The sequence below is a fragment of the Phascolarctos cinereus genome, unplaced genomic scaffold (genome assembly GCF_003287225.1).
Source record: "Phascolarctos cinereus isolate Bilbo 61053 unplaced genomic scaffold, phaCin_HiC Scaffold_3;HRSCAF=262, whole genome shotgun sequence".
Lineage (NCBI taxonomy): Eukaryota > Metazoa > Chordata > Mammalia > Diprotodontia > Phascolarctidae > Phascolarctos > Phascolarctos cinereus.
In genome coordinates, this window is record NW_027555736.1 from 67,152,338 (window position 1) to 67,180,069 (window position 27,732).

At 43.9% G+C, this 27,732-nt stretch overlaps 1 protein-coding gene across 1 annotated transcript; it reads right to left on the reverse strand.

Annotated features, from left to right (window-relative positions):
• Window positions 1-150: 150 nt before the first annotated feature.
• On the reverse strand, window positions 151-27,732 carry NR2E3 (nuclear receptor subfamily 2 group E member 3). The gene is made up of 10 exons (XM_078151602.1): window positions 27,632-27,732; window positions 26,957-27,017; window positions 25,611-25,677; window positions 20,796-20,961; window positions 20,251-20,354; window positions 19,737-20,003; window positions 14,626-14,807; window positions 9,197-9,437; window positions 1,047-1,152; window positions 151-283 (listed from the first exon to the last, which is right to left on the reverse strand). The coding sequence occupies exons 1-10, from the start codon at window positions 27,730-27,732 to the stop codon at window positions 151-153; spliced, it is 1,428 nt and encodes a 475-aa protein (XP_078007728.1).

The following is a 27,732-nucleotide window of genomic DNA, read 5'->3' on the forward strand; positions in this document are numbered from 1 at the left end:
ACAATTCTCCACGAGTGCTGAATTCAGTTGAATCAGGCTTTGCCTTGTTGGAATGGAAACCAGGAGTCCAAACCCCAAGGTTTTGTGTAGATTGGCTTCCCAGCTGGTCCACATTGGTACATGAAGAGGGAAAGGGACAACACAGTTATGTCAGTTTTTGAACATATCACAAAGGAGTTTCTCCATGGGTGTGTTTCCTATGGTTCTACGAAAAAAGAGGAGCTCAATGCGGTCAGAAGAAATAAATCTCAGAGAAGGTAGAAGCAAAAGCAGTTTCCCAAACCTGGAAAGGAGGAGAGAAAGGCATCATTAGTTACCAAAGGCATCACCCTTAGGGAGGTAACACTTCCCTCCAGTGAAGGGCTTGATTTGACTGAGGAAAAGACAGCAGTAAAAACGTACTATTTATATTAACCTTGGAGAGGTCACAGTATAGGAAGACTTACAAAATTGTGGCAGCAGCAGCAGCAATATATTCAAGTGTGAGAACTCTGTGTGTACTTAACAATAGAAATCTCTCTTTACAAAACTGTGCTTGCTACATTAAGGAATATTCCTGAGGAAAACAAATAATAAGCTACTTTGTCCTCTCCCAAGAACAGTGAGAGTGCAAATGCTTGATTGGTGAAGCTGAATTACTTTAAGGCTAGGAGTGATTAGAAATGCTTCGATGTGTGCTGAGATACAAGCCCATTGTCCCAGGGAGCAGCTTAGAACAAACACTCCTCTCCCTAACGACATTCTTCTCCCAGGACACGGTCGGTAGACCTGTGGAAAAATATTCTGTAATGACACATACCATTTAGCCAATCAGCAAGTGGACAAGAAAAGACCTGATTCAAGCCCTGAAGGGTAATACCCCGATTGTCCCAAGATCAAGCACTGAGCATTCATTAAGCATTGTGCTAGGGCCTTGGGAATGCGAAAACAAAAATAATATGGCCCCTGCCCTCAAGGAGATTGTATTCCATCAAAATTACTAAAAAGGTGGTGGAGGTGGTGCGGCCAGAGTTTTCCAAAGAGAGGAGCCTGGCCAGCTTTCGTACCTCACCGGTTGGCTGGGGTAATGCATCTTGTGGTGCTGCCCCAGCATCACTTGGGACTGGTCCTGCAAATTCTCCACCTGCTCAGGATCCTTCAGGCCCCGAGTCTCTACGAAGTAGAAGCACCAAGTGAGGAGGAGGAGGAGGAGGAAGCTGAATTCTAGCCTGCGGCAATATTCACCCCAAGTACAATCCCACTTAATGGAATCAATAGGAACTACGGAGAAACTCTGTAACAAGTACCCTACCTCTGCAGAGCAATATATAAAAACTTGGGTCAGGAGCAGTCATTTTCCAATGTCCCCCAACACCTTTCAGCATAATTCTTATAATCAGAGGCAGCTAGGTGGCTCTGTGATTAGAGTGCTGAACTTGGAGTTAGGAAAACCTGGGTTCAGATCTTAACTCCAACAATTACTGACTGTGCGACCATGAGCCAGTCAACCTCTCAGCCTCAGTTTCCTAATCAGTAAAATGGGAATAATAACAGCATCTTCTCCCCAAGGTGGTTGTATCAAATGAAATATTACATAGTGCTTTGCAAACCCTAAAGCACTCTCTAAATGCCAGCTGTTATTAATTAGTGTTGTACAATTTACAAACATGTTAAAGACAGGGATAGGGAAGAATATTTTTCTTACCAGAAATTGGAAGGAAATTTAAATACTATATAGTACTCTTTTGAATGCCCTTTACCACCTAAAGTGACTGTTGGTTTAGGAACAAGAGTATGTATTACATAGAAGTTGACCTGCTCATGACATCATTATTTTGTAAATTAAATGTACCATAACTTAATAGAGAGAGAGAGAGAGAGAGAGAGAGAGAGAATAGGTTATTCAGATAATTACAAATATAATCCTTTTCTATGGTTTTATCCAAACTGAACAGAACACTGGGCTTCCAACCAGGAAGACTCATCTTCTTGAGTTCAAATCCTACTTAAGATACTACCTGTGTGACCCTGGGTAAGTCATTTAACCCTGTTTGCTTCAGTTTCTCATCTGTAAAAATGAGCTGGAGAGGGAAATGGCAAACCACTCCTGTATCTTTGCCAACAAAACCCCAAATAGGGTCACAAAAAGTCAGACATGACTGAAACGACTCAAGAACCACAACAAAAATATGGCAGGTGTTAATGATCTGTCTTAGTAACTCTGAAGTTAAACAGTTAGCATTTACATAACATTTTAAATTTTCCAAAGTGTCTATTACTGGCTTTATTTGATCCTTGAAACAAGCCTAGTGCTATTCACTCTTGCTATTACCATTTTATTCATTAGGAAGCTGAAATTGAGTGACTTTACCCAGGGTCACTTAGCTTAAAAATGCTCTCAGTGGAATTGGGCTGAGGTCTTTCTGACTCTGCCACAGCTACATCCATCTGTGCCATTGAGATGCCTAGGTAGCCTTGTTTCACACATGCCTGAGTGTCCAAGGTTCAATGACACACTCAAAGTCCTACAGCTCTCAAGTAGGAATCAAATTTATTTTGAACTTGTAAAAGATATATAGTTGCCAAGTTGTAAGCAGTTTCTTCAACTGTCAAAAGATAATGGTCTCTAAGGTCCTTTCCATCTCAAAAGTGCATAATCTTTTGGGGCTAATTAAGCAAAATTTTGAACAGAAGAAACCAGCAATATTCTAGGTTGTTTTGGATTTTTTTTAAAGTGCTGACTTCTCAGCCAAGTGTATTCCACAGTGTCGAATAGATAAGAGTCTTATTTTCAGAAGAGGAGCTAAGTAAAGGAAAAGAGAAGAGGAAGGGGAAAAATCCTTCTTCAGTATAACTCTGGCCATAGAGAGCTTGAAAGGAGTCATCTATCTCATTTTCTGAGTCATTTGCTGTTAATGGCTCCTGCTCCTCCAAAGGCTTCATTTTGATCATGACTTCTGAAAACGGAGTTTCCCCCAAATGGAAACAGCCTTCTCTCTCTTGGCTCACACATGTTTTTCACCTTCTCTGGGTGTATTCAAACACTGATTTCTTGCATATGCTGCACAAAAAGGAAGGGCTTTCTAATACCACTGCTAGGTCTATATCCCAAAGACATTTAAAAAAAAAAAAAGGAAGGGGAGAGGAAAGGACCTATTTGTACAAAAATATTTATAGCATGGTGGCTAAGAATTAGAAAACAAGAGGATGCCCATCAATTGGGGAGTGGCTAAACAAGCTGTGGTGGATTGTGATGGACTATTGTTGTGCTATAAGAAAAGACAAGCAGGCTGATTTCAGAAAAACCTGGAAAGATTTACATGAAGTGATGCTGAGTGAAGTGAGCAGAAGCATGACATTGTACACAGTAACAGCAACATTGTATGATGAAGAGCTGTGAATGACTTAGCTCTTCTCAGCAATACAGTGATCCAAGACAATCCCAAAGGATCATGATTAAGCATGCTATCCGCCTCCAGAGAAAGAACTGATATTGTCTGAATACAGACTAGAAACATGCTTCCTTCCTTCCTTCCTTCCTTCCTTCCTTCCTTCCTTCCTTCCTTCCTTCCTTCCTTCCTTCCTTCCTTCCTTTTCCTCTTTCTCTCTTTTATTTGAGTCTTTTTGTACAAAATGACCAATATGGAAATGTTTTACATGATTGCACAAGTATAATCTATATCAGATTGCTTACCATCTCAGGGAGGGGGAAGAGTTGAGAGGGACAGAGGAATAGAATTTGAAACTCAAACTTTAAAAAAAAAAAGTTTTAAAATGGTTTTAACGTGTAATTGGGGGAAAATATTATTATATTAAAAAAGGACTCTGGATCAGGCAGGACGAGCAAGCAAGATTGAGCAGTGTTGTTCAAATAAATGCCTGACTATTTAGGCAGGATATAAAGTGCTTGGAACCAGCACCCGATGGTTTTATATAAAAGTTTTCCTGTTTCAGTGTTCAGTAATCAAGGAGCAGAGGGATGGGAGAGGGAGAGAGAGAGGTCAGGGACTGAGAAACAAGACATGAGCACTCCATGTTAAGCATGGTATTCATTAGAATGAAAAATTCTACATCATCTTAAAATCATTTTTTTCAACATTTCAAAAAGTACATCACACTGCCTCTCAAGGACAGAGGAATGAAGATTGTGTAAGCTAAAATCAAAGGCACTTAAAAAAAAAAAGGCACTAGCTGAAGTAAAATGGTATTTTCCCAAGGCTTCACAGATGACCGATTTTAGATTCTACTTTCAAATACTCCAAGCAGAAATCCTGTGAAGCAAAGGTCACAATTCACATTTCTATAGCATTTTAAGGTTTAAAAAGTACAAGGAATACGAGCATTATCCCTATTTTACAGAAGAGGAAAATGAAACTCGGTGCCTTAGCAGCTAGAACCTTGTGGATATTTGTTGAATAGACTCATAAATTCAGAGCTGGAAGAGAACTTAGTGGCTCATAACCTGGGGGCTGAGAGAAATAATTATTAATAACCAATGATTTGAGGAGATTCAGATTTCCCTCTTTTTCTTTTATCCTCATTTCAAGACCTCAGTGTCTGAAGGTTGAGCTAACCTTGTCCTCTATCCAGACCCCACCCAGGTAGAGCTGCCGTTGTGCTCTACTCAGGTTTGGGTGGGGATAAATTTTTTAGATAGATGACTCAAGGCTAGGGGTAACTTAAGAAGTAAAATGACATAATGAAAGTTCAGGTCCAGCCCCTCATTGTAATGTTCATTCTCTCATTAATTGTTAACCAATCAGAGTTGATTGCCACCCTGGGGAACACCTACTCTTCTTTGAAAGGCATAAAAGTTGTGCCCCCACCCCCCATCCTCATGATTGTCTTTGGTCTAAGAGAGCTGGCCAAACAACCATCCTTTTATTAAAATGCTGGCATTATTAATAAAATGACTAAATTACCCAGAAACTATGTTTCTTGGACCTTTTTAAACACCATAGATCCATGATCTTTCATATATAGAGATATATTAACATATATAATACACATATAATTAACATAATATTTTAATATATAATTACATATTATATATTAACACCATATATGTTTGAGTTTATATATACATATATATATAAATTTACATATATACTAGCATTTTCATAAACTGCTTCAGTATAACTATTTTGCTTAATAAAACCTATATATTTCATTTTATGCATTTAAAGGAGTCCTTATACTTCACCAAAATGCCAAAGCTAGCATTTTCATAGACTTTCAGCTTTGGAAAGTCCTTTGCATGTGTTATCTCAATTTGATTATGGGCTAAGAACCAGTGGAGCTAAGTTTCAAGAATTTCAATTAAGTTGTCTTTAGGGGGATGAATTTCCAGGCTACTACCACTTTTGAAAGCTATCTATTAAGCCTCACTGAGTTGGTGGTCTGTGTCCATGGAGAACAGAATTCCACCCACAAAATCATGGGCCAATGAAGAATTAGTCATTCCTCACTTTCCAGTAACTGTCTACTTCAAGGACTTCCCTGTTCTTTCTGACTTTTACCATTTCTGGAAAAGGCCCTTTCCCCTGTGATAACTAACCTCAGGCTTTGGTAGCTAGCTAGGCAGGAGTTTTTCCCTGAGGGCTTAGTGATTTTAGTCCTGGACTTCTATAAATTATCTTCTAGTCTTCCTATGAGCTATTGACTTCTTAAAATATTTTAATCAATTTAACTTTAAATGATAAAATAATTTAAATTATCTTTATATAATCATTTGCACTTTGAAAAATTACTTGCAGCATCTAGTCTAACTTAACAGTGACTTCCTCCCTCAATATTCCCTCCCATTTGCTTTGTCCATTCACCCATGTATTGTGTATATATATATTTTTTCCTTAGTCACATGTCTTCAGATTTTTCTGGGTCTGCTTTCTTCTTACACATCATTTCTTCTAAGTCTTTCCTTATTTCCTTCTGCTTCTCCCAAGCAGTGACCTCAGTTGTGTCAGAATGTTTCATTCCACTGATGGGTCTGCTTGCTTAACTGCATCCTAGGGGTAGGTCATTTCAGTTGCTTCCGGTTTTTTGCAACTATAAATCTCACTGCTATAAGCATCCTTGAAAAGAAAGCTGTTTTAGTAAGTGTCTGAGGTAAAGCCAATTCTATTCCTTTCCATTGGTCCTACCATACCCCTTCTATTTGGGGGGCTCTCCACTGAATAGGTTGACAATGTCTTGGGGGGTGGGGGTGGGGATGAGGATGCCAGGGGTTCTCTCCTGCTCAAATGTTGAATTGTGGTCTCTGTCAGAACAGCTCACCCTCAAATACTGTCAGTGTCACTTCCTGTTCACTAAAATCAAGGATGGTCTATTCCCTTTCTTTGTGGAATCTAGGAAGCCAAAGTATATAGGATCATAAGATTTAGAGCCAGAAGAAGGCTTTAAATATCACCTAGTCCAATTCCCCTAGCTTACAAATTAGAAAAACAAGGCACAGAGAAGGTTCAGTGTGGAAGCCAGGCTTGGAATCCAAATCTTTTGCCCTTTGTTTTTTGTCTATGGGAAATACTACAGAAAACCCACCAGATTGTTTTCCTTGTTTAGAGGAAGAATTCTGAGTGGGCAGACCAGGTTATTGGGAACCAATTACAATTTGTTTTGCACAATGTCAATAAAATGTTTAAAAGAAAAAAAAAATCCAAATTGAGGAAATGCCCATCAATTGGGGAGTAGCTAACCAAGTTGGGGTGTATGATTGTGATGGAATACTACTGTGCTGTGAGAAATGATGAGCTGGTTGGTTTTAGAAAACCGTGGAAAGACTTGCAGGAAATAATGAAGAGTGAAATGAGCAGAACCAAGAGCGTGTTGTACACAGTAACAGCAATATTGTTCAAAGAATAACTTTGAATGACTAAAATCATTTTAAATATTCTAAATACTCCAATCAACTACAAATGACCTATGAAGGAAGAGGCTATCCTCCTCCAGAGAAAGAACTGATAAATAGAAGTATGTATAGTACAGTTTTACATACACACACATATCTGTGTCTAATGGTAGCCTTCTCTAGGGTGAGGTGGTGTGGGGAGGGAAGGAGAAAAAAATTAAAAGTGCACAGCAGAGAACAAAAGAAAACTTAGAAGAAAGCACAGAAAAAACAGGGTGGCTTTGAAAATGCTGTATGGTATTTTTACATAGTGTTTCAAAAAAAAGGAAACTATGTGAAATAAAAATTCATGGTTCATACTGAATTTAATCGCCCTAAATTTATATTGAATCTTCTTTTTATGTTGTACTGTGTACATGTAAATTTTTTTGTCTTTTTGTCTTTAAGTTCAAAATGAATAAATTTTAAATCTAGTGGGGGAAACTATGAATAGGTGACACCTTGTTTGAAATGAGGCTTCAGGCTGTATTTTCTCTACCAAGTAAAATGCATTTTTCTGTGATGGATAAACAATAAACTCAGAAAACAAAAACCAAAAAAAAGACACTGGACTTTCAATCAGAGCATCTGTGTGATCCTGGCCAGGTTACTTAGCCCCTGGGCCCATTTCCTTACCTGGAAAACAAGGAAAATGGGCTAGATGATGTCTAAGGCTCTATCCAGTCCTAAATCCATGCTCTTATGGTCCTGGTGACTTGAAATCAGGGAAGGGATCTCCTCACTGATCTGCAATCTTCTGACTCCAAATGTAGGGCACCTTCCACTCCCCAGCACTAAGGCTCCCTTCTGCCTCTCTTGATGTGAATAATGCTGATGATATTGGGGAAGGAGAGGACAGTAATTGAAGACTGTCATTAGCATTACCTGGACTAATTTGCATTTTCCTCTTGAGGAGAGAGGGTACAAGGAAGGAAAAATGGACAGTAGTCTCAGGGCCCCAGGTCTAAGGGACTCCCAATGCTCTTCTTGAAGAGTGTGCACATACAAGGCAAAAAAGGTGATTTTGAATTCCTCCTTCCAGGCTCCCCTCTAACCCTATCTTTCCCCTCCCCAGCCAGTCTTTGTTCTGCCCGTGGGATTTTTCAGCCTAAGGATGGCTAGCACTATCTCTACCTGCTTAAACTGACCCTATGGAACTTAGTCCTCAAGTGAAGGGTTTAGAAGAGAAAAAAGGGGCCAGGAAGCTTGAATCCAGGCCAGGGAAGGGGTCACTGTGGGTCGTAATGGAAACCCCAAACCACTGAGAACACATCCTGTGATGAGGCTGCTGGAGGCTCCTGAACCTTATGTCCCCTTGAGCATTTCTGCCTCCTTTCTCTGCCTCTATTAACTTTAGGACTGGAACCTTGTTTTTCCCTTTCTCTTTTCTCCCTCTCCACACCCCGCCCCTTCCCCTACCCACACTTGGCCAAACACCTACCTGTAATCCATGGATTCTTAATGTTTGTGTATGTGTCATGGACCCCCTCTGGAGGTAGAGTGAAGCCTACAGACCTTTGCTCAGAATAACATTTTAAAATTCATATAATAAAATGCATAGGATTACAAAGCAAACCAATTCTATTGAAATACAGTTATCAAAATGTTAAAAAAAAAATTAAAAGATTCATGGACTCCAAGTTAAGAACCCCTCCTGTGAACCTAGCTCAGGAGGGGTCTCCAAGACTACAAGGTGCTTCCAATCCAGTGGCCGTGGTATTACCTTGTCTCAGGGCTGGAGATTTCAGATGATAGCTAAATTGCTCCAAGGAGCACTTCAAGAAGCCACACACACTAGTGGACCTGAGTTCAAATCCGGTCTCAGATCAAACACTTGACACTTACTAGCTGTGTGACCTTGGGCAAGTCACTTCACCCCAATTGCCTAAAAAGAAAAGAAGCCACACACACACACACACACACACACACACACACACACACACACACACACACACACACACCCTCTATGCCCAGCTGAAGCCAGTCAACATATCAGAGGGGGCCCCTTGTACCTATGTTGCACTAACAGGCCCTATTGGTAGGGGAGATGGGGGAGGTGCTTGGATTGGAAGACAAGCCCGTAAGAGGACATGGGAGGGTTACAGCCTACTGGCTACGGGGAGACTTGATGACTTGATGTTAGCAGTGTTAGAATAGGATACAGCAGGTGTGGGGAGGGAGATAAGAGATGTCCTTTCGCAGTGCCCAGGCTCATGGCCTGGGTAATACATGACGAAGTTGACAAAGGTACCCAGTTCTAGTAAGAAGGTCTTGGGAGTCCCTCCTGGCCTTTATCTGATATTCCAGCATACAAGTTTGGTTCCTGCCTACCTGGTTTGAAGAGTACGAGAGCCTTCATGCATGCAAACTCAGTGGGGTCCACTGTGAGTGATTTAAAGCGAGCGATGGTTTCCTGCAGGATCTGAGTCTCTATTGCAGCACTCATGAGTTTTCCCTGAATACCAGGGGTTGGGTCTGGCACAGACAGCAGTGGACAGCTCTCTAGGGGCAAAGACCATTGGATGGCACACAGAAGGAACAGCTCACTCCAGGCCTCTTCCAGCAAAATCACCTATGGAATGGGAAGCATTACTTAGAGTTTCCAGAAAAGACAGAAACAATCTGAGCCAGAATCTCTGAGCTGCCTGAGGTGAACTCTACGCTGCCAGGCCATTGCCTGGGGAACTGTGAAGGGACATCCTCCCTCCGCCTGGTCCCCAGGGCACACCTGTCACCTAGGCTTTGTCTTTGTGTACTTTCAGAGTGGGCATGGGGGAGGAGGGAGACTAGGAAGGAAAGAGGTGAGATAATGATGATTCAGGAGTAATTTGAGTAGAAAAACCAGAAATCAGGAGGCTCCCTAATTGGCTGAAAATGAACTTGAGATAAAGAAATGGCTAGTGACCTTTTACAAAGGAAGCCGTGATGCATGGTTTCATCAAGAACAGATCCTGCCTGCCACAATGAACTTGTTTTCATTTTTGACAGGGTTACTGAAATGGTAGATCAGGGAATGTTAAATGTATCGAGCTTAGCAAAGCATTTGACAGTCTCTCATGCTGTTCTTGTGGATGAGATGAAGGGCAGAGGATGGTGTAGCATCAGGTGTCTTCTGAACTAGATGGACAATTCAGAGTAATCATTGATGATGTGATATCAGCTTTGAAGGAGGTCTCCAGAGGAGTGCCCCAGGGATCTGTGAATGACTCTGTCTGTGCCTTTTAAATTTTTATTAATGATTTAGATAAAGGTATAGGTAGATACCATGTTTATCAAACTTACAGGTGACACCAAGCTGAGGGATAGTTGATGTACTGGATGACAAAATCAGGATTCAAATAGATCCTGACAGGGTAAAATGATGGGACAAACCAGACAAGATTAAATTTGAGAGGGATCCAAGTAAAATCGGATGCTTGGGTTAAAAAAAATTAACTTCACAAGTATAAAATGGGGTGGGGAGAGGACTATGCAGCCATTTGTTTGAAAAACATCTAGGGAAACCTGGGGGAAAGTGCATGAACATTTGCAAACTGAACCAGGCAGAATCAGGAGAACCATTTGTACAGTAACAACTATGTCACTGTAGTTGTTGGGCATTGCGGTGATGAGCCATGATTCCTGAGGATCAAGGATGAAGCTTGTTACCCAACTGCCAACCAAGAGGGGATGGGCTCAGTGGAGGAGGAGAGGAGAGCAGAGGAGTGGAGAGGAGATGGGTGATTGAAGGTTTTTAGGCAGACTATAAACTCAGCGTCATTCAGCAGTGAGACAGGGCAACTAAAGAAGGTAATATGATCTTAAGCTGCACAAGATAGGCATAGCATGCAGAGTTACAGATGTAATCATGGATTTATCACTCTGAGGAATCTCCGAAGCCTTTTTGTTCAACCCCTCATTTTACAGATGAGGAAACTGAGGCAAACAGGATTAAGTGACTTGCCCAGGGTCACACAGCTAGTGAGGGTCTGAGGATTTGAATTAAGGCAGGTCCCATACTCTATGTGCCATGGTGCCACCTAGTTGCTCACCCCTATCCTAAACAACAACAATTCTCTAACTTCTCAATTCTAGTGCCTTCCCACTGTTAATTATTTCCTATTTATCTTGTATATAGTTTTCTTTGTATATGTTTGTTTGCATGTTGTCTCCCCATTAGATTTTAAGTTCCTTGAGGGCAGGGACTGTCTTTTGCTTCTTTTTGTATCTTCAGCATTTAGCACAGATGTTAGACTGGAGCATCCAGTCATTGCGGGGAAAGGGGGAAATAATAATAATAAATAGCATTTATGTGTCACTTTAAGGTTAGCAAAGTTCTTTACCTATATTATCTCATTTGATTCTGACAACGACTCTTTGAAGTAGGTGCTATTGCTATCCTTATTTTATAGACAAGGAAACTAAGACCGAGAAAGTTTAAGTGATTTGCTCTGGGTCACCCGACTAATAAGTGTCTGAGGCAAGATCTGAACTCAGGTCTTCCTGAATCCATGACACTATCCACTGTGGAAAATCTTGAACTTTGAATGCCAAAGAGGCTCAGAGCCTGGAAGGACGGGAGCATTAGGGCTTTGAATCAGTGTTCAGTGATTAGAGAAAATTTTAAAATGTTGATTGATCAGGGAAAAGGAGAAATCCCCCAGAGGGAGGGGTGGGGAGCATAGGCAATCCACCCCCTTCTCCATTCACTTTCGAGGAGGAGCCAAAATGCCTGGGAAGCTGACCAAAATCAACTGTGCCTATAGGCCTGGGCTAGATGCTTTGTAACACCTGCCAACCATACCCAGGCAGCCCAATGAGATCAAGGCAAAAGGCAGGTGTAGCCGCCTGTGGTCATAACTCAGTCTCACCACTGGTGGAAGCCTCTTAGCTAATTCCACTACCTATTTATTCCAACCAAGATTTCTCTCCTCCCTGGACCTTTGCAGTCCAGAAACAAAATCTCAAAATTCCTCTCCTACTTCCTATAAAGTGAACCTGCCCATGAAAGGGAAAGGCCTTTGAGTTTCCCTGCTACTGACAATGAGGAAAAATAATTGTTTGTTGAATTGAATTGCACTGAAGAATTAAGACTAAAACATTTTCAGCAATTCAATTCAGTAAAAATTAAGCACCTACTATGTGCCAGGCACTGTGGTAGGCACTGGGGATGCAGGGTTTTCTTTTTTTGTTTTTTGTGGTGAGCCAATTGGGGTTAAGTGACTTACCTAGGGTCACACAACTAGTAGCAAGTGTCCGAAGTCGGATTTCAACTCAGGTCTTTCTGACTCCGGGGCTGGTGCTCTATCCACTGTGCCACCTCGCTGCCCCGGATGCAGTTTTTTTAAAAGATATTTTCCCTGCCATCAAGGTGCTTACATTCTACTACTTGTATTTCTGACAGACAAGGGGAGCATATACAGCTAAATGTAAGGGAGGATTTTCTAACAGCTAACTGAAAATGGTGGCCTAATGAGGTAATGAGCTCCCCACCACTGAAAGTCTGCAAGTCAGGGAGGTCAAGTTGTTTTCTTTTTCTTTTCTTTTCTTTTTTTTTTTTTGAGGTCAAGTACTGTGAAGAGATCAAACTGCTGTGAAGTTGAATTTAATGACATCTAAGGTCTCTTTCAATTTGGAGATTGTACACTCCATCCCCTGTTTGGCATCTCACAATTCATCACAGGTATTGGCCTAACCTGACTCCAGGTTCTAGTCACCTCCTCTTAATTGCACTGGTAGAGGGAGAGGTTCTTCACCAAGAACTTCTTGTACCAATGAAATCACAAGTTAAAAAAATAACCCTCCCTTGTCCTCTACCTTCAAGCCTAGAGGCTGGTAAAGCCCGAGTGGACAGAGCTCCAGAGCTGCTCCTGCACAATGCACTCCTCTGCTCCCCTACCCATTCCCAAGCTCCTGTTTTTTGTTCCTCTAATGCCTGGGGCTAGATGTGGCTCTGTGTGTGTGTGTGTGTGTGTGTGTGTGTGTGTGTTATAAAATTTAGGGATAGGGCCTGGAGCTGCGATTTCATTGGGATAGGGAGTGCCTAGGGAGGACATTCCCTCAATCAGTTCGGGCTGACATCTTCTTTGCAACTTAGAGTCGTAGAGAATTGCTCAGAGTGCTGAAAGGAGAGTGACTTGCCCAGGGCCACACAACCAGGATGTGTCAGAGGCAAGATTTGAACCAAAGTCTAACATTAAATATGAAATGCAGGGGCAGCTAGGTGGTGAAGTGGATAGAGCTCCAGCCTTAGAGTCAGGAGGACCGGAGTTCAAATGCAGCCTCAGACACTTAACACTTACTAGCTATGTGACCCTGGGCAAGTCACTTACCCTGACTGCCTCACCCAAAAAAATAAAAAAAAGTGATTGAGATAAATGTAAAGTCCTATATTTTTATTACAAAAATCAAACTCATAAATATAGGAGAGATGGATGACAAAGAGACAGAAAGTTGAACAGGGCTGGAAGTTGGATAGATAGATGGATGGATGGATGGATGGATAGACACATAGACAGATGGACAAATACATAGATACACAGGTGGACAGAGCAAGCATTTATTAAATGCTTACTACCCTGCTGCAAGTGCTGAGGAGGCAAAAACAAGAAAACCAAGACGGTTCCCGCTCTCAAGGTGCTTACATTCAAACAGGGAAAGACAAAATATAAAGGAGAACTGGATATTGGAGGTGTGGCTAGACAACAATTCCCATGAAAAAAAGATCTGGGGGTTTTAGTGGACTGCAAGCTCTGAGTTAGTAAGACAGGGCAGCCAATGCTACCCTAGCCTGCATGAAGAGAGGCAAAGCATCCAGAACAAGGGAGGTCATCATTCTGCCATGCCTTGAGGCTGCCCGTTCCCTACCCACGGCGGTCTCCGAGGCCCCTTCCGGCTCCTCGATTTGGTGATTCTCAGAGGCTGTATTCCTCTCTGACTTTGATTGAAATCCAGAAATCTAAGCTTTTTCTGGAGACTGTTCTGTCTGTGCCCCCTTCTTTATTCACCCTTCTGCCTTCCAGTTAATATTAAGTAACCTCAGGATCTTCGGATCCTGCACAGGGATCGCCGTCCCTAAAATCACGGTGCATACCTTGATAGACACTGGCTGCTGTCTGACACAGAGCTCAGGGGCATCGCTCTCCCTGTCTGATAACATCTCTGACCCCTGTCACGTGCCTAAAAGATGTACCCTTCTCTGCCGTCTCACGTAAACTCTGCGGTTGTCTCTTCTGCAAGAGGTACATACACAGTAGCTAACACGCAACTTCTCTTACGTCTTCTCCAAAGCGTGCCCAAACTGACTCTCTTTGACCCAGTGATGTGTGCACACCCTCCCTAGCCGAAAAACTCATAACCAAGTGCAAAAACTTGGGGAGAGGGGAGGCTTCAGCTGGAAAGGGGCTCAGCTGGAAGGCATCCATGGGCTGAGGCGGAGAAAGCACACACTGGGATAGTGCTTTCATGACTAAATTTTGGTGCATTGGTTTACTGGACCTGGGTTATGACAAGAGCTTCTTTTAAGTGGTCTCCCAGCCTTGAAGAGAACAAAGCCCCAGCCCCGCTCCGCATTTTTCTCTATGGACCTTGACTCAGGATGCTAATCCAAATTGTAACAATACAAACCCTCTTTAAAATATTGGTGGGGAGCTGGGTTGGGTGACGGTAGGATGGCGTAAGGAGGGAGTGGGACTTCCTGTGGAATAGGCAGGGCTTAGGGAAAATGGGTTGGGCTTCTGGTAGAATAGGTGTGGCTTTATAAGTTCAGTAGCCTAAATTACCTGGTCTCTAAACGGCAGGTTAGAGAACACAGGGAGGTTCTTTGCCCACTTCACAGCCATGAACAGCAGGCGTGCAGACGTCTCGTAGACACTCTCAGGGCTGGTAGAAGGGTATGAGCCCTGCTGGTCACCAGTCAAGGGACGCTCTGGCTCATTGCTCGTAACATCCACATTCTCATCAACTGCGTGGAGAAAAGGCAGCTAGATGGTGCCTGGCCTCTGGCCTTTATCCTGCAATCCCCCTTCTTTCTGGGAAGCTCTGACTAGATGTTCCACCGGTATCCCAAGCTCAACACATCCATAATTAAACTCTCTCAAACCTTCTCTCCTCCTCCTGCCTTCCCAATTTCAGTTAAAAGTTCCATTCAACCCTCCCAGGTCAAAAATGCTTTCTTCCTCCACACCCCACCCGCCACCCCGTGGCTAGGATACATTAGGTAGACAGCCACCTGAAGGCAATACAGAAGACATAATTAACGTGTATACCTATAAATGAATCTTTTTAAAAATCTAGACGACACTGATCTTTGTAACCTACAGGTAGATACAGCATAAGGCTGCTCTAAGCTGATAATTTGCTGCAGCCTAGGGCCAGCTAGGTGGCACAGTGGATAGAGTGAATGGATAGACTCATCTTCTCGAGTTCAAATCCAGCCTGAGACCTTTAGTAGCTGAGTGACCCTGGGCAAATCACTTAATCCCATTTGCCTCAGTTTCCTCATCTGTAAAATGAGCTGGAGAAGGAAATGGCTAACCACTCCAGTATCTTTGCCAAGAAAACTTCAAATTGAGTCACAAAGAGTCAGATACAACTGAACAACATGCATCTACCATGTATCCCTTCATTGCCCTTCAGTTTGGATTCGTCTGAAATGGTGGTGGTCCAAGATTGATATCCTTGAGCTAGCTAGGTGCTAGTGAACAGAATGCTGGCTCTGAATCAGGAAGACCCGAGTTCAGGTACTACCTCAGATACTTACCAGCTTTCTCCTCCTCAGTTTCCTCATCTGTAAAATCAAGATAATAGTAGCATCCACCTCAGAGTGAGGATCAAATGGGATAATAAATGTGGAGCACTTTGCAAACCTTAAAGTGCTGATACAAATGGTAGCTGTTATTATCACCTCCCCAGAACAATGCCATCATTTTAGAAATGTTCTTTGGCAGCAGGAGGTAGTTTGTGATCATTGAAAGCACTCTAAAATTTACAAATTATAATTCAGCATGCCCTTCTCCTACTGAATTCCAGGCCTAGCTCATTGTTGTTGGGAGTTATTGATTCACACATAGTGGTTAATAAACTCTAGTTTCCCTCCTTTTTTCCTTCCTTCATCCATCTGGCCTATGTGTCCAAGATATTTAGGCTAATAGACTAATTAACATCCAACAGCATGTCATACGTATTTTTGATACATTTGGCAATTCATACAGTTGCCACCTCGATTTCTCTAGAATGTCCACGGATCTCACTGTAGAGGCCCTGGGGCATTCTAGGGTCTGTTTTAATCAGCACAACATCACCTCCAAGCAAGAGTATCCGGGACCCTCAAGTCCTTAGAGAATCACTCTATATTATTCGGTCTTTATGTAGGATGCCCTCTGTGACAGAGGCAAGAGGTGATATAGTTCTCGGTTTTATGCTTTGTCAGTGGTTTTGACAGAGGATTGCTGAAAAAAAATCGTGTCTACTAACCAGCTAAAGAACCTTGAGTAATTTTAATTTAAATGAGACTATTCATAAGGTGCTTAGCAAAGAGCCTAGCACAGAGTAGGTGCATAATAAATGCTCATTACCTTCCCCTAAGCCTGGGCGACTTGCTACTAGAAGTATGTGGACTTTTAATTCTGAGTTTTACTCTATTGTGCTAAATACAATGGGTCCTAGAGTCATAGACCGGAAGGGACATTGGAGGTGTAATGACTTCAGTAGCCTCCCTCCAACCCCTACTAAAGGAAGAAACCAGTGGAGAAGCTCCAATTCCCAAAGTCAACTTGGTCTGGGGAACCCAATTCCACCTGGGGACCCAGGGGACCTGCTTCCATCCTCCCTGACTTCATCTTTTTACTGTTTTATACACACACACACACACACACACACACTGTTTGGCTTTACTTTGACTCTGCTGCCTGTGTCTTGATGTGTTCCTCAAGCTTCCTTGTGATCCCAATTTCAGCCCAAACTTGACCAAGACAAGGAAGCATCTGGTCCACTTCATTGCCCAGTTGGGTAGGCAAGGAAACACAGGGCCAACGAGGTTAAATTCAATTAGAACACTATGTTCTAGTCCCTATACATGGCACTAACAATACAAGGGCAACAATGAAATAGTGCCTACCTTCAAGGGATGCCTCGTGGGGAAAACAACAGATAAGTAAAGATGAAATATATACAAACTACTGGTGGGGATGTTACTAACTTGGGCGGGTAGGAATGAGTAACAGCTTTGCTGTGATTTGCAGTGATTTGTTCAAGGTCCCCTGACCTACAGTCAGAAACACCTGGGTTCAAGTTTCACCTCTCCTTTTCCTAAAGGACTTAAACTTTCACCCCTAGAATTCCTGCCCTGGGGCCCCACTGCCCTTATTGTTGATTGTATCTGTCACCCCCTATATCCATCCCTGGTTCCAGCCATGTTCTACTTCATTTGTCCCCCTTCCCCCAACATAACACATGTACCTATCTGTCTACCTGTCCAAGATATTTGTTCTTTCTTTATCAGCCTTGACACCCAAATGATACCTTTTCCCCCCTCTTCCTGCCTCAGTCCCTATACTTTCCAGTTCTGGAACAAACTTCAGAAAGGGCATGCCAATCTACTCCCCAATCACTTCACTTCCCATCCCAGTAACTTTCCAAACCAAAATGCCAATCTCCAATGTGCCTTGTCTCTAGAGTGTAAGTTCCTTGAGGGCAGGAACTATCTTTGATTTTGTAATTGTATCTCCAGGCTTAACACAGTACTTGGTAAGGAGTAGGCACTTGATAAATGCGTTTCTATTCAGACACTCACTATGTATGTCCCTGGAAACCTCTCTCAGCTTCATATATTCTTCTCAGCTTATATAATATTAGTATCTGTCTCACAGGATTATTGTGAGGACCAAAAGAAAAAAATATGTGTGTGTGTGTATGTGTATGTGTGTGTGTGTGGTGTGTGTGTGTGTGTGTAGATAGATAGATAGCACTTTGCAAGCCTTAAGCTGCAGCATAAATGTTAGCTATAACTACTATTACTAGCAGGTAAGCAGAGTTGGGATTTAAACTTGGGTATCCTTTCCACTGCCTCCCTGGCAAAGGCAAATGGAAAGATACAAGGTGGACAGATGTAAATAGACTGGCACACACTGTCAGTGCGGAATAGTGCACAAGCAGTGTCAATAAGAGACATTAAGAACAAGTACTAATCAGAAGAGGATGTGAGCCAGAGTGAGGGAAGGGGGGGCAGCTAAGTGGATAGAGAGCCAGCCCTGGAGTCAGGAAAACCTGAGTTCAAATCCAGCCTCAGACCAAACGCTTGGCACTTACTAGCTGTGTGACCCTGGGCAAGTCACTAAACCCCAATTGCCTAAAAATAATAATAAAAAAAAAGAGTAAGGGAAGAATAGACAGCCCTGGAATCCATGAAATATTAAAAGATTCAAGGCAAGATCTCCAGTTGACTGAGTAGATTCTCTATCAAGGAAGGATTCTTGGAAAGATAAGAATAAGAGTTTTCTGGAATAAGAAGGCTTAGGGTGGTGATGCACATTGGTTAAGATTACATAGATAAGATCAAATCTGTGGAAGCCTTTGCCAAGTCTCCTGTTTTGCAGGGAAGGACAGTATGAGAGGAAGCCACTTTTTTCCAGACCTTGCTCAGGATTCACAAATGCCATCTCTGCTCACTCCCACCTTTTGTCCTCTGTCACACATCCAATTGTTTAGTGGTGGTGTTTTATTGATTTCCCCTCCGTAGTTTCTCTCCCATCCATTCCTGCCCTTCTACTCCCACCACCACCGCCGCCATCATAGTTTGATCATAAGGTCACAGATGGAACTGGAAGAGGTCTCAGAGGCCATCTCATCCAGCCCTCTCACTTTACAGTAGAGGAAACTGAGGGAGGCCTAGTAGATTAAGTAACGTGGCCAATGTTACTTTCCTGTCTATCCTGTTCTTCACACAGTTACCTGAGAAATCTTCCTAATGCACAGCTTTGATTATGTCAGTTTCCTGTTCAAAGACCATCAGTGGTTCCCAAGGGAAACCACTAACCCAGCATTCAAGGCCTTCCACAAACTGCCTCCAATCTACCTTCTCAGTCTTTATTCAGAAGACTCCCCTTTACATACCTATGATCTTGCCAAACTGGATGACTTACCATCTCCCAGTTTCTTCCACCCTTTTCTACTTTGGCCCATTTCCTATACTTTAGCCATCCCTTTTCAGGGGTGGGGAGCCTGCAGCCTTGAGGCCACATGCAGCCCTCTAGGTCCTCAAGTGTGGCCCTTTGACTGAATACAAACTTCACAGAACAAAACCCCACCCCTGCCTATACCTTCCTCATTTCTGCCTGGCAAAATGTCTCAGGCCTCAGCTCATCTGTGACCTCTTCCACAAAATATTCCCTGGTCTGTGAGCTGACAGGGATCTCCACCTCCTTAGTTCCTGCCTCCCTTATACATTTATCATATTTGACTTGCAGAGGATTGCAAGGCAAGGGTGGGCTGTAATCTGCGCTGTTGGAGGAGAGAGGGTTAACATGAATGTTGTTCAGTATTTCTGTATTTATCCTACATGCCCTACTGGATTCTAAGTTCACTAAGTCTAGGGACTGAATCTTGTTTATTTTCATATTTCCAAGACCAAGCATACAGCTGGTGCTTAATAAATGCTTATTAAATTGAACTGGACATCTCTGCAGGTAAAAAACAATATGCAACAGTTTAGTGCAGCTAGAAGTAAGTGAGTGCCTTAGTCCCTGCACTATTCGGTCTGGGACTCCAGAGACAGTATAAGGTGAGGACATGTCTGCTCTGTGTTCCCGTGGCCTGCCTATATACATACGAATCATGGGACTGACTTCAGCAGGCTGTGTAAGGGGCCTCAGAACCGCTGGGTACACTCACTCACCATCCTCTGGTTCTAGCTTTGCACACGTCTCTGCTGTCATGAGACTGGCCATGAAGCGATGGTTTCCCGGAGGCGTCAGAGCCCGACTACCAGGGACTGCGGTGATGGAGGCAGAGGCAGGAACTCGAAGGCCAAGCACAATAGGACTGGCAGGCGGGGGCCCAGCTCGAGTAGTCGTGAGATGCTCTGGTCTGAGGTTGGAGTCCAGCTCGATACTATCCAGACGCACCTGGGCCGTGCTGCGGGGTTGGCGCTCATTCTGGACCGCTGGGGAAGCCAAGAACCTGGGTGAAGACCTCTCCTCCAGGGAGCTTCTGGGTAATCTTATCACCATAGGCCAGTTGATTTAGCTCCTGTACCCAACAAACTCGTAGACCCCCGGTGAGGAAGAGAGCTCAGAACTTCCCACCAGCGAAGCTCCAGCCTTTCCAAATCAAGACTCCTTGCCTGGGTGCCCCGACTAACAGATTCACCTCTGGTCCTCATAGACCCACAAATCCCCTCCCCCACTCACCATCCTTGTTCATCCCTGACTGCAGACACTTCCTCAGTCGGCAGGCCTGGCACTGGTTTCTGTGGGCCTTGTCCACGGGGCATGTCCCAGAACCAGCCTGGCACCTATGGGGTGGAAAGTAAGTAAGGGGGAAGGTGGTTTCATTCTTGTCTTTGTATGCCCAGGACCTACACAGTGCCTGGCACATAGGAGGTGCTTTTAAAATGCTTATTGATTGGTTAGAGAAAGCAGAGACCTACTTGTGCCCTGTCTCCATCCCCCTCCCCACAGAAGGATCTGGGCTGATGGCTGGTGAGTCTGTGTATGAACTCCTTAGGAATGGGCTTTCGTTCAGGGGGGATTCCAGGTTGCCCAGCCAGGGTGGTGAGGGAGAGGGTGGGTCACAAAGAATCCAACACCAAGGATCTTAGGTTTTGCTGCCTTCCCTGGCACAACCCACATTTTCCCAGGGATCTTCAGGAGACAATTCCCTAGCTCTGCTACTCCGTAGGGAGTGGAAGTTCCCAGCCGCTGGAAAGGGGGATGGGCTGATGGGGCCTTCTCACCTGTAAATGAGCTTCCTCCTCACACTCCTCTTGAAGAAGCCACTGCAACCATTACAGGCATAGATGCCATAGTGCTTCCCACTGCTGCTGTCCCCGCACACTCTGCACAGGAGCCCCGGACTCAGACCTGTAGGGGAGGGAACGCTGATAGACCGACCACGCCATCCTGAATAGCAGAGACACCAAATTCTCAGCCCTGGGACAAATTCCCTTGGCCTGGGAGCAGTATAGCCGGGAGTACAGCCCAACCAGGCCCAGCCTCACCTCTGAAAGGGCCAGGGGCAGGCCCTGACGGAGCTGTGTTATGGTGGTGGCATCCTAGCTGGGGTGTCTGGGAGTGAGGGAGGTCACACTGCATGCAAAGTGAGCAGAGTATGACTGTTTGGCTCCCCTGTGATATAGGTAGATGGAATAAATGTTAGGGAAATGTGGATAGAGTGCCAGGACTGGAGTCAGAAAGACTCCTCTTCCTGAGTTCAAATCTGGCCTCAGACACTTCCTAGATGTGTGACCCTGCTTGAGTCACTTACCCCTGTTTGCCTCAGTTTCTTCATCTGTCAATTGAGAGATAAAGAAATGGCAAATCAGTATAACATCTTTGCCAAGAAAACCCCAAATGGGGTCACAAAGAGTCAGACAAAGCGGAACAGCAACAAAAGGAGTACTAGGAGAGAAGAATCTTCCAGAGGCAGCCAGGTACCAGCGGGGATAGATCCTAGACTCGCAGTCAGAAAGACCTCTGTTCAAATCCAACCTCAGACGCTTACTAGCTGTGGGATTCAGGGGCAAACCACGTAAGAGCTCTGTGCCTCAGTTTCCTCATCTGTAAAATTGGGAGATTGGACTCAATGGCATCTAAGGAAGGTCCTGATCAACTCTAACTCCACTCTCTCATGACTCAGCTAATCTGAACGCAAGCCAAACATTTCTGGCTAATTCAGCTGTGGGGGAGATTATGGGCCCCTGGTCCCTATGGAGAAAGATCAGGGCAGCAACAAGAACAGGAAGGAATACCCAGGGTAATGCCACTGACTGAGTAGCTAACTAGCAACTTTTAACTAATTTTCTAATTAATTTAACTAATTTTTCTTTTTTTGTCGAGGCAACTCAGATCTTCCTAAATCCAGGGCCACTTTGTCAGCTAGCTGCCCCTTAACTAATAATTTCACTAATTTTAACTAATTATTCTACTTAACTTGGTTGTTTGTTCCATTGTTTCTAGGCTACTGAAGTATAAGTATCGTAAACACCTTCTAAATCCCTGTTGCCCTGGGGCAAAGGCCCTGTTGCCCCTCCCTAGTCATGACTCTGAGAGTGTATCTACTGATAAGTCCAGACAACATTAAAATGTGTTTTCATTTTCAACTATCCAAACTCCCGCCTTTACACACGCGCGCGCGCGCACACACACACACACACACACACACACACACACACACACACAGACAAATACAAATGTATTTCAAGCCAATTATCCTCAGGGGCAGTGTGGTACAATGGGGAAGGCCCTGGCTCTGGAATCAGAAGACTTGGGTCCCAATTCTGCCTCTGATGCTTACTACCCATGTGATTCTAGACAAGTCACTTAACCTGGTGAGGGAGGCCGTTTCCTCATCTAGAACAGGAAGGGGTTGGGCTCTATATCCTCTGAGGTCCCTCCCCACTCTAAGTCTATGATTCTGTGATTCTAGGGATGCTCTATGGCTTTGAATCACAATTATACCACAGTCTCTGAGGGATCAAAAATTTAGGTCAACCCAAGGGCAAAGCAGAAACACAAGATGAGCTTATAAGTAGCTGTAGCATCTCATCAGTGATGACTCACCCACAAAAAGTGGCATAAGAAACACCCAGGTTCTAGCCTTTGCCCGTCTCCCCCCCCCCCCCCCGTCATATATGGGTTTTTATCATATTTCCTTGTGTACACATCATAAAGTCTCTAAAAATAGCAACTTAGAAATTTTTTTTAAATTTTAATTTGTTTTAATTTTTACACTCTCTGTGCCTAGCACAAGAATTTGTGCAGAGTAAAAGATTAATAAACACTTGTGAATTGAATTTTTTAAAATGATAAAGTATGATCCAGGAAAAAATGGGCCAGTCATGTAGCAAGAATGAGAGATAACAGATGGGTAGCCTGACAGTCATTCTGGTACTGATAGAGTGGTAAAGGGCCTGGGCCAGGGATTCTTAACCTTTTTTATGTCACAGACCCCTCTGGTAGCCATTCTGGGGAAGCCCAGGGATCCCTTCTTGAAATAATGCTTTTAAATGCATAAAAGAGACTGCACAGGAGTACAAAGGAAACTAATGATATTGAAATAAAGCTATCAAATTAAAAAAACAAACCAGTTCACAGACCCCCAGGTTAAAAACTCCTGACCTGGAGGAAGACCTCCAGTGTATAGGATAGATCCTCTGTGGAATGTTTGCAAGAGGACATGGATCAAAATTGCACTAAATGAGAAGGGGTAGATAGGTTGCAATCTGCACCAGCGAAGAGAGTGTACCCCATGATGAGACCAGAAATTTACTGAAGTATTGGAGTTGATTCATGAACTGTAACTACTTGACCATAGCCAGGGAAGAGGAGAAGGGGGTGGGAGCAGGAAACAAGTATTTACTAAGCACCTGCTATGACCAGGCACTGTGCTAAGTGCTTTACAAATATTATCTCCTTTGACACTCATGACAACCTGAGAGATAAGTGCTATATTTTACAATGGAGGAAACTGAGGTAGAAAACAGTTAAGTGACGTGCCCAGGGTCTTACAGCTAGTAAGTGTCAGAGGTTAAATCCTAGAACAATCCCACAGTAGGAGCTTACCAGAGAGTAAGCAAGGCCAGGTGGTTTGGAATATTCCATCAGGACAGTTCCCTTGATAGGCACTGCTCTTTGCTCTCTGGGAGTACAGATTTGAGGGAGAGGGGGCATGAAAGACCTAAAATCCACACATACCCCCTCAGTCTCAGTCTGTCCGCTAGTTAGAAAGTGGCCCCTGCTTCCTTCATGTTCACAGGACAAGGCCTACAGAAAGGGGTTGATATTCAGTTTTCAGTGCCCAAGTCCTTAGAGAAGCATAAAAAGTATTTGATTAAGCCACATCCTCTCTTCCCTTCTTGCTACAGGGCCCTCCCTGCCCCTCTTCCACAGTTGGAGTCTTGAAAGTGCTGCTAGACCCCAGGACCCCAAGCCTTCTCACTTTCATATTTTAGTTTTAATGGTTTATGTAAGCAATTATTCTTACTGTTACCATCCGCTGACTTTAACATCACATGTTCCTATGGGTCAAACAGGACTGTTCTCCCAAACCTTCTATGTTTTATCCTTCAGGAACAGGAATGACCTTGCTGTCTGCTCTCTAGGCCCAGAGGGATGAGTGAAAGGACACATTCCTTGAGGAAGTTACTAGATGTAGATGTGACATGTGGTTCTGAGATCCACTGGCATGAATCAATGAGTTATCTCTGACCTAGATGGATCAGTCCAGTTCTAAATGACCATCAGCTATGTTCCAGTCAAGAGCTATTATGGCACAGGGGAAGAAAAGGCTAGTTTTTGAGTAGGGAAGGTCTGAAGTCAAACACATACTAGCTGTGTGATCCTTGGCAAATTTATTAACTTATTGCCCCAGGAACAACTCTCTGAGACAGTAAATTGTAGATGAGTTGTTCCATATTGATAGAGGGTGGTTTGTTCTGTTTTAGGCAATTAGGGTAAGTGACTTGACCAGGGTCGCACAGCTAGTAAATGTCAAGTGTTTGGTCTGAGGCCAGATTTGAACTCAGGTCTTCCTGACTTCAGGGTCGGTGCTCTATCCGCTGTGCCACCTAGCTGCTCCAAGGGTGTTTCTGTACCAACTGGAATTCCAACTGAAGAAATCATGGGTCAAGCTGGAAAAATACCACCACACAGACACACATACACACACACACACACACACACACACACACACACAACCCGACTCAGTAAAAAAAAAATCAATTCATTCAAAAATGAATTCACGTTTTTGTTGGTCACTATTTCAAAAGGCCACTAGTGTTTCTTTAGGGACAGTAGTGCCTGGGGGTGAGGGAGAGGTGGAGGAGGAGAAGAAGAAAAACTAATCCTGGTCGTGTTACTCAAAGACAGCCCAGGTTCTGCTCATGCTCAAGAACCTGTCTGGCTCCCTGCCTTGGTGCGTAGTTAGAGGTAGATATCCTGGGCACGTGTACTCAGAAAAAACCTGATGCTCCTCTGCTCTAGACTTCTGGAGGATTTTCCGCCATTTGGCCCCCAAAAAACTTTAACAATTAGATTATGACTACTTTAAAGTAGATTTTGTTTAAGACTCCTGGGGTGGGGGAGATCTTGATGAAAAAAAAAAAAGACATCTCTCTCCACATTTGGCTGCCTGAGAAGAGCTGGGACAACCCTGGAGAGCAGAGGTGTCCACCATGTATTTGGTCGGCAATACTCCCAAATGTAACCCAAACCAAATTAAAGTACAATTGGGGAATATTTAACAAAATAAACAAAAGTATAATAAGAGACATAGACAATGTTACTCTGTGGGTTTTCTAAGTCAATATGCAAGGATTTTTACAAATAGTTTAGTGTTCTTCATTTCTATTTGACTTTGATGCCCTTTCTGTAGGGGGGTGCGCCAACAGCATAGCCTAAAGCCATTCTTGGAAAGAATTCTTGTCCATCCTACAGTGTTCCTTCCTCCTGAATCTGCCTTCCATTCTACCCCCCTCATCCAAGATAGCATCAAGGACTCCGGGGCAATGGGGGAAGAGGGTCCTCAGACAAGAGATGAGCAAATGCCTTACCTGCCTGGTTGTCCTCCTGATCAGTGGGTGTGGAGGGATCAGTGGGGGAAGCAGACATCCTTGAGCTCTGCAGGAAATGAGAGTGGATCTCAGTGGGGAAGCCTTAAGAAAGTTCCCTTGTGCCACAGCCTAGAACTGGTCCAAAGGAACACTGAAGAAGCCTGGGACTCAGGGCACCAATTCTCTGTACTCTGAGAAGCTTGACTTTTTATTGGAAACCATCAGAGTCTCCCACCCTTTGGCCTCTTAGCACTCAGAGTGAACCCCAGCATCATTCCTCCTTGAGAACCGAGCCAAGAAACATGGGGAAATGGAGGTCCACCAGGTCTGGCTTCTAAAGCAGGTGTAGCAGACAGCACCAAACCCAAAAGAAAGAAGGTATCCAGACCTGCACCCTGGTTCATCAGGGATTCAGAAGACCCAGAGCCTAGGGAGAACCCACTGGGCTTCAGCTGCAGAGCCCAGGCTGGCCAGCTGGACACAGGACTTCCTTTCTCCTTTCCTTTCCCCCTCCTCTTTGGTTTTTCCTTGCCCTCTGTCTTTACCACTATATTTCTCTCTCCCCTCTTTTTCTCCTTCTCAGTCACCCTTTCTTTCTTTCACTCTCTGTACCTCGGCTTTCTCTCTTTCTCACCTTCCCTTCATCCCTTCCTCCTTCTCTGCCTCTTTTCCTTATCTCTTTCTCCCCTCTCTGACTTTCTTCAATCCTGTCGGTGTCTCTATCTCTGCTACCCTCTCTCTCCTATGCTGAGAGTGGTCTCTCACGCCTCCTGGCTAAGTGTGTGCATGTGTCTTGCCCTCCTCAGGGTTTCCAAGGCACAGAGACAGGAAGATTACCTCCTAACCCCATGTAAGCATATGCCTGATTGTCATCCTCTTAATCTTTACTGTCTCTCCAAAGGTGGATCAGTCAGCCGCCTGACGAAGAATTAAAAAGGTGCTGAGGCTAGTCAATGAGGCTCAGGTGCTACCAGCCCATTGTAACCCTAGACCCAGGGCACCACTGAAGCCTGACAAAGCCATCCGGCCCCCTGTCTACCTACCCCAGCTTGCTTTCTCCCCTCAATACCTCTTTCTCTTGCCCTTAGAGAATGATTCCATCGTATTTGTTCAACCTTCACTTAGGATTTTGACGTGAGTTTTGGCTCCATTCCCCATTGGGAATTTGATCTCTGAGTGCCTCAGAGAGAGAGCTGATCCCCCCTGCTTTCTCTTCGACAGCAGTCACTTCCCATTCACCCCCAATCCCTCCATTCACTGGGCTTTGGGAGGCGTCTGGGAGGGATCACACATGAGACAGGGCAGATAATAATAATCAGATCTTTAATGCCAGATGACTTTCTCACCTTGGCTGATTCCATGGTCTCCAACCTTGGGGATGGAGTGGGAGGAGGGGGAAGTAGGTTCCTGCACAGTTGAGGAGGGGAAAGAGGAAATAATTACAGGCTTTTAAAAGTGGGCCCTCCTATGTGTCTCATAGCCCAGAGAGGGATTTTAAAATATTATCACTAACCCAACACTCCAGGTTCATAACCTAGAGTCTATAAATTTGACTTTCAAAAAAATGTTAATAGCTATATTTCAGTATGATTGGCTTCCTTTGTAATCCTATGAGTTTTAATTTTGTGCATTTAAAAACATTATTCTGAGAAGGGATCCACAGGTGTGACCAGATTGCCAAATATGTTTTTAAGATTAAAAACAACAACAACCCAAAACCTGGGTCTAGAGTCTGCCAAAGAGGATGCCATTGTGGAGCAAGAGGAATGAGCAGTGCGGGGAGAGGTTGTCTGCATAATCTCTATAATTAGAGAGCAGGGCTGATTTTCAGCTCTGGGATCCCAGGAACTCCTCCTGTTGGGGGCCAGTGTCTTCACACAGTTGAGGGCAATGATAGAAGGAAAAAACCCTTTACCACTTTGTAATCCCCACTTTGTGCCAGACTGGCTAGTCTTTAATGGACCATCCAACCAAGGGCCTACGACTGCAGCATCCTCCGCTAGGTTATTGAGAATACTTACACACTCAAATGGATCTCCACGAAAGATGGACTCGAAGAGCCAGAAGATCTGTGGATATTCCCTCCAATGTTGTCCAAAGCAGTCCACCCATGCTTGCTCAT

What these genes read in the sequence shown, in the direction of transcription:
- NR2E3 (XM_078151602.1), bottom strand. Translation starts at nt 27,732, where the DNA reads ATGAGCAAGCATGGGTGGACTGCTTTGGACAACATTGGAGGGAATATC. An exon ending in TCAGGAGGACAACCAGGCAG is followed by an intron (nt 20,962 to 25,610) that starts GTAAGGCATTTG and finishes TCTGCTATTCAG; the next exon opens with GATGGCGTGGTCGGTCTATC. An exon ending in GTCAGGGATGAACAAGGATG is followed by an intron (nt 20,004 to 20,250) that starts GTGAGTGGGGGA and finishes TGGCTTCCCCAG; the next exon opens with CGGTCCAGAATGAGCGCCAA.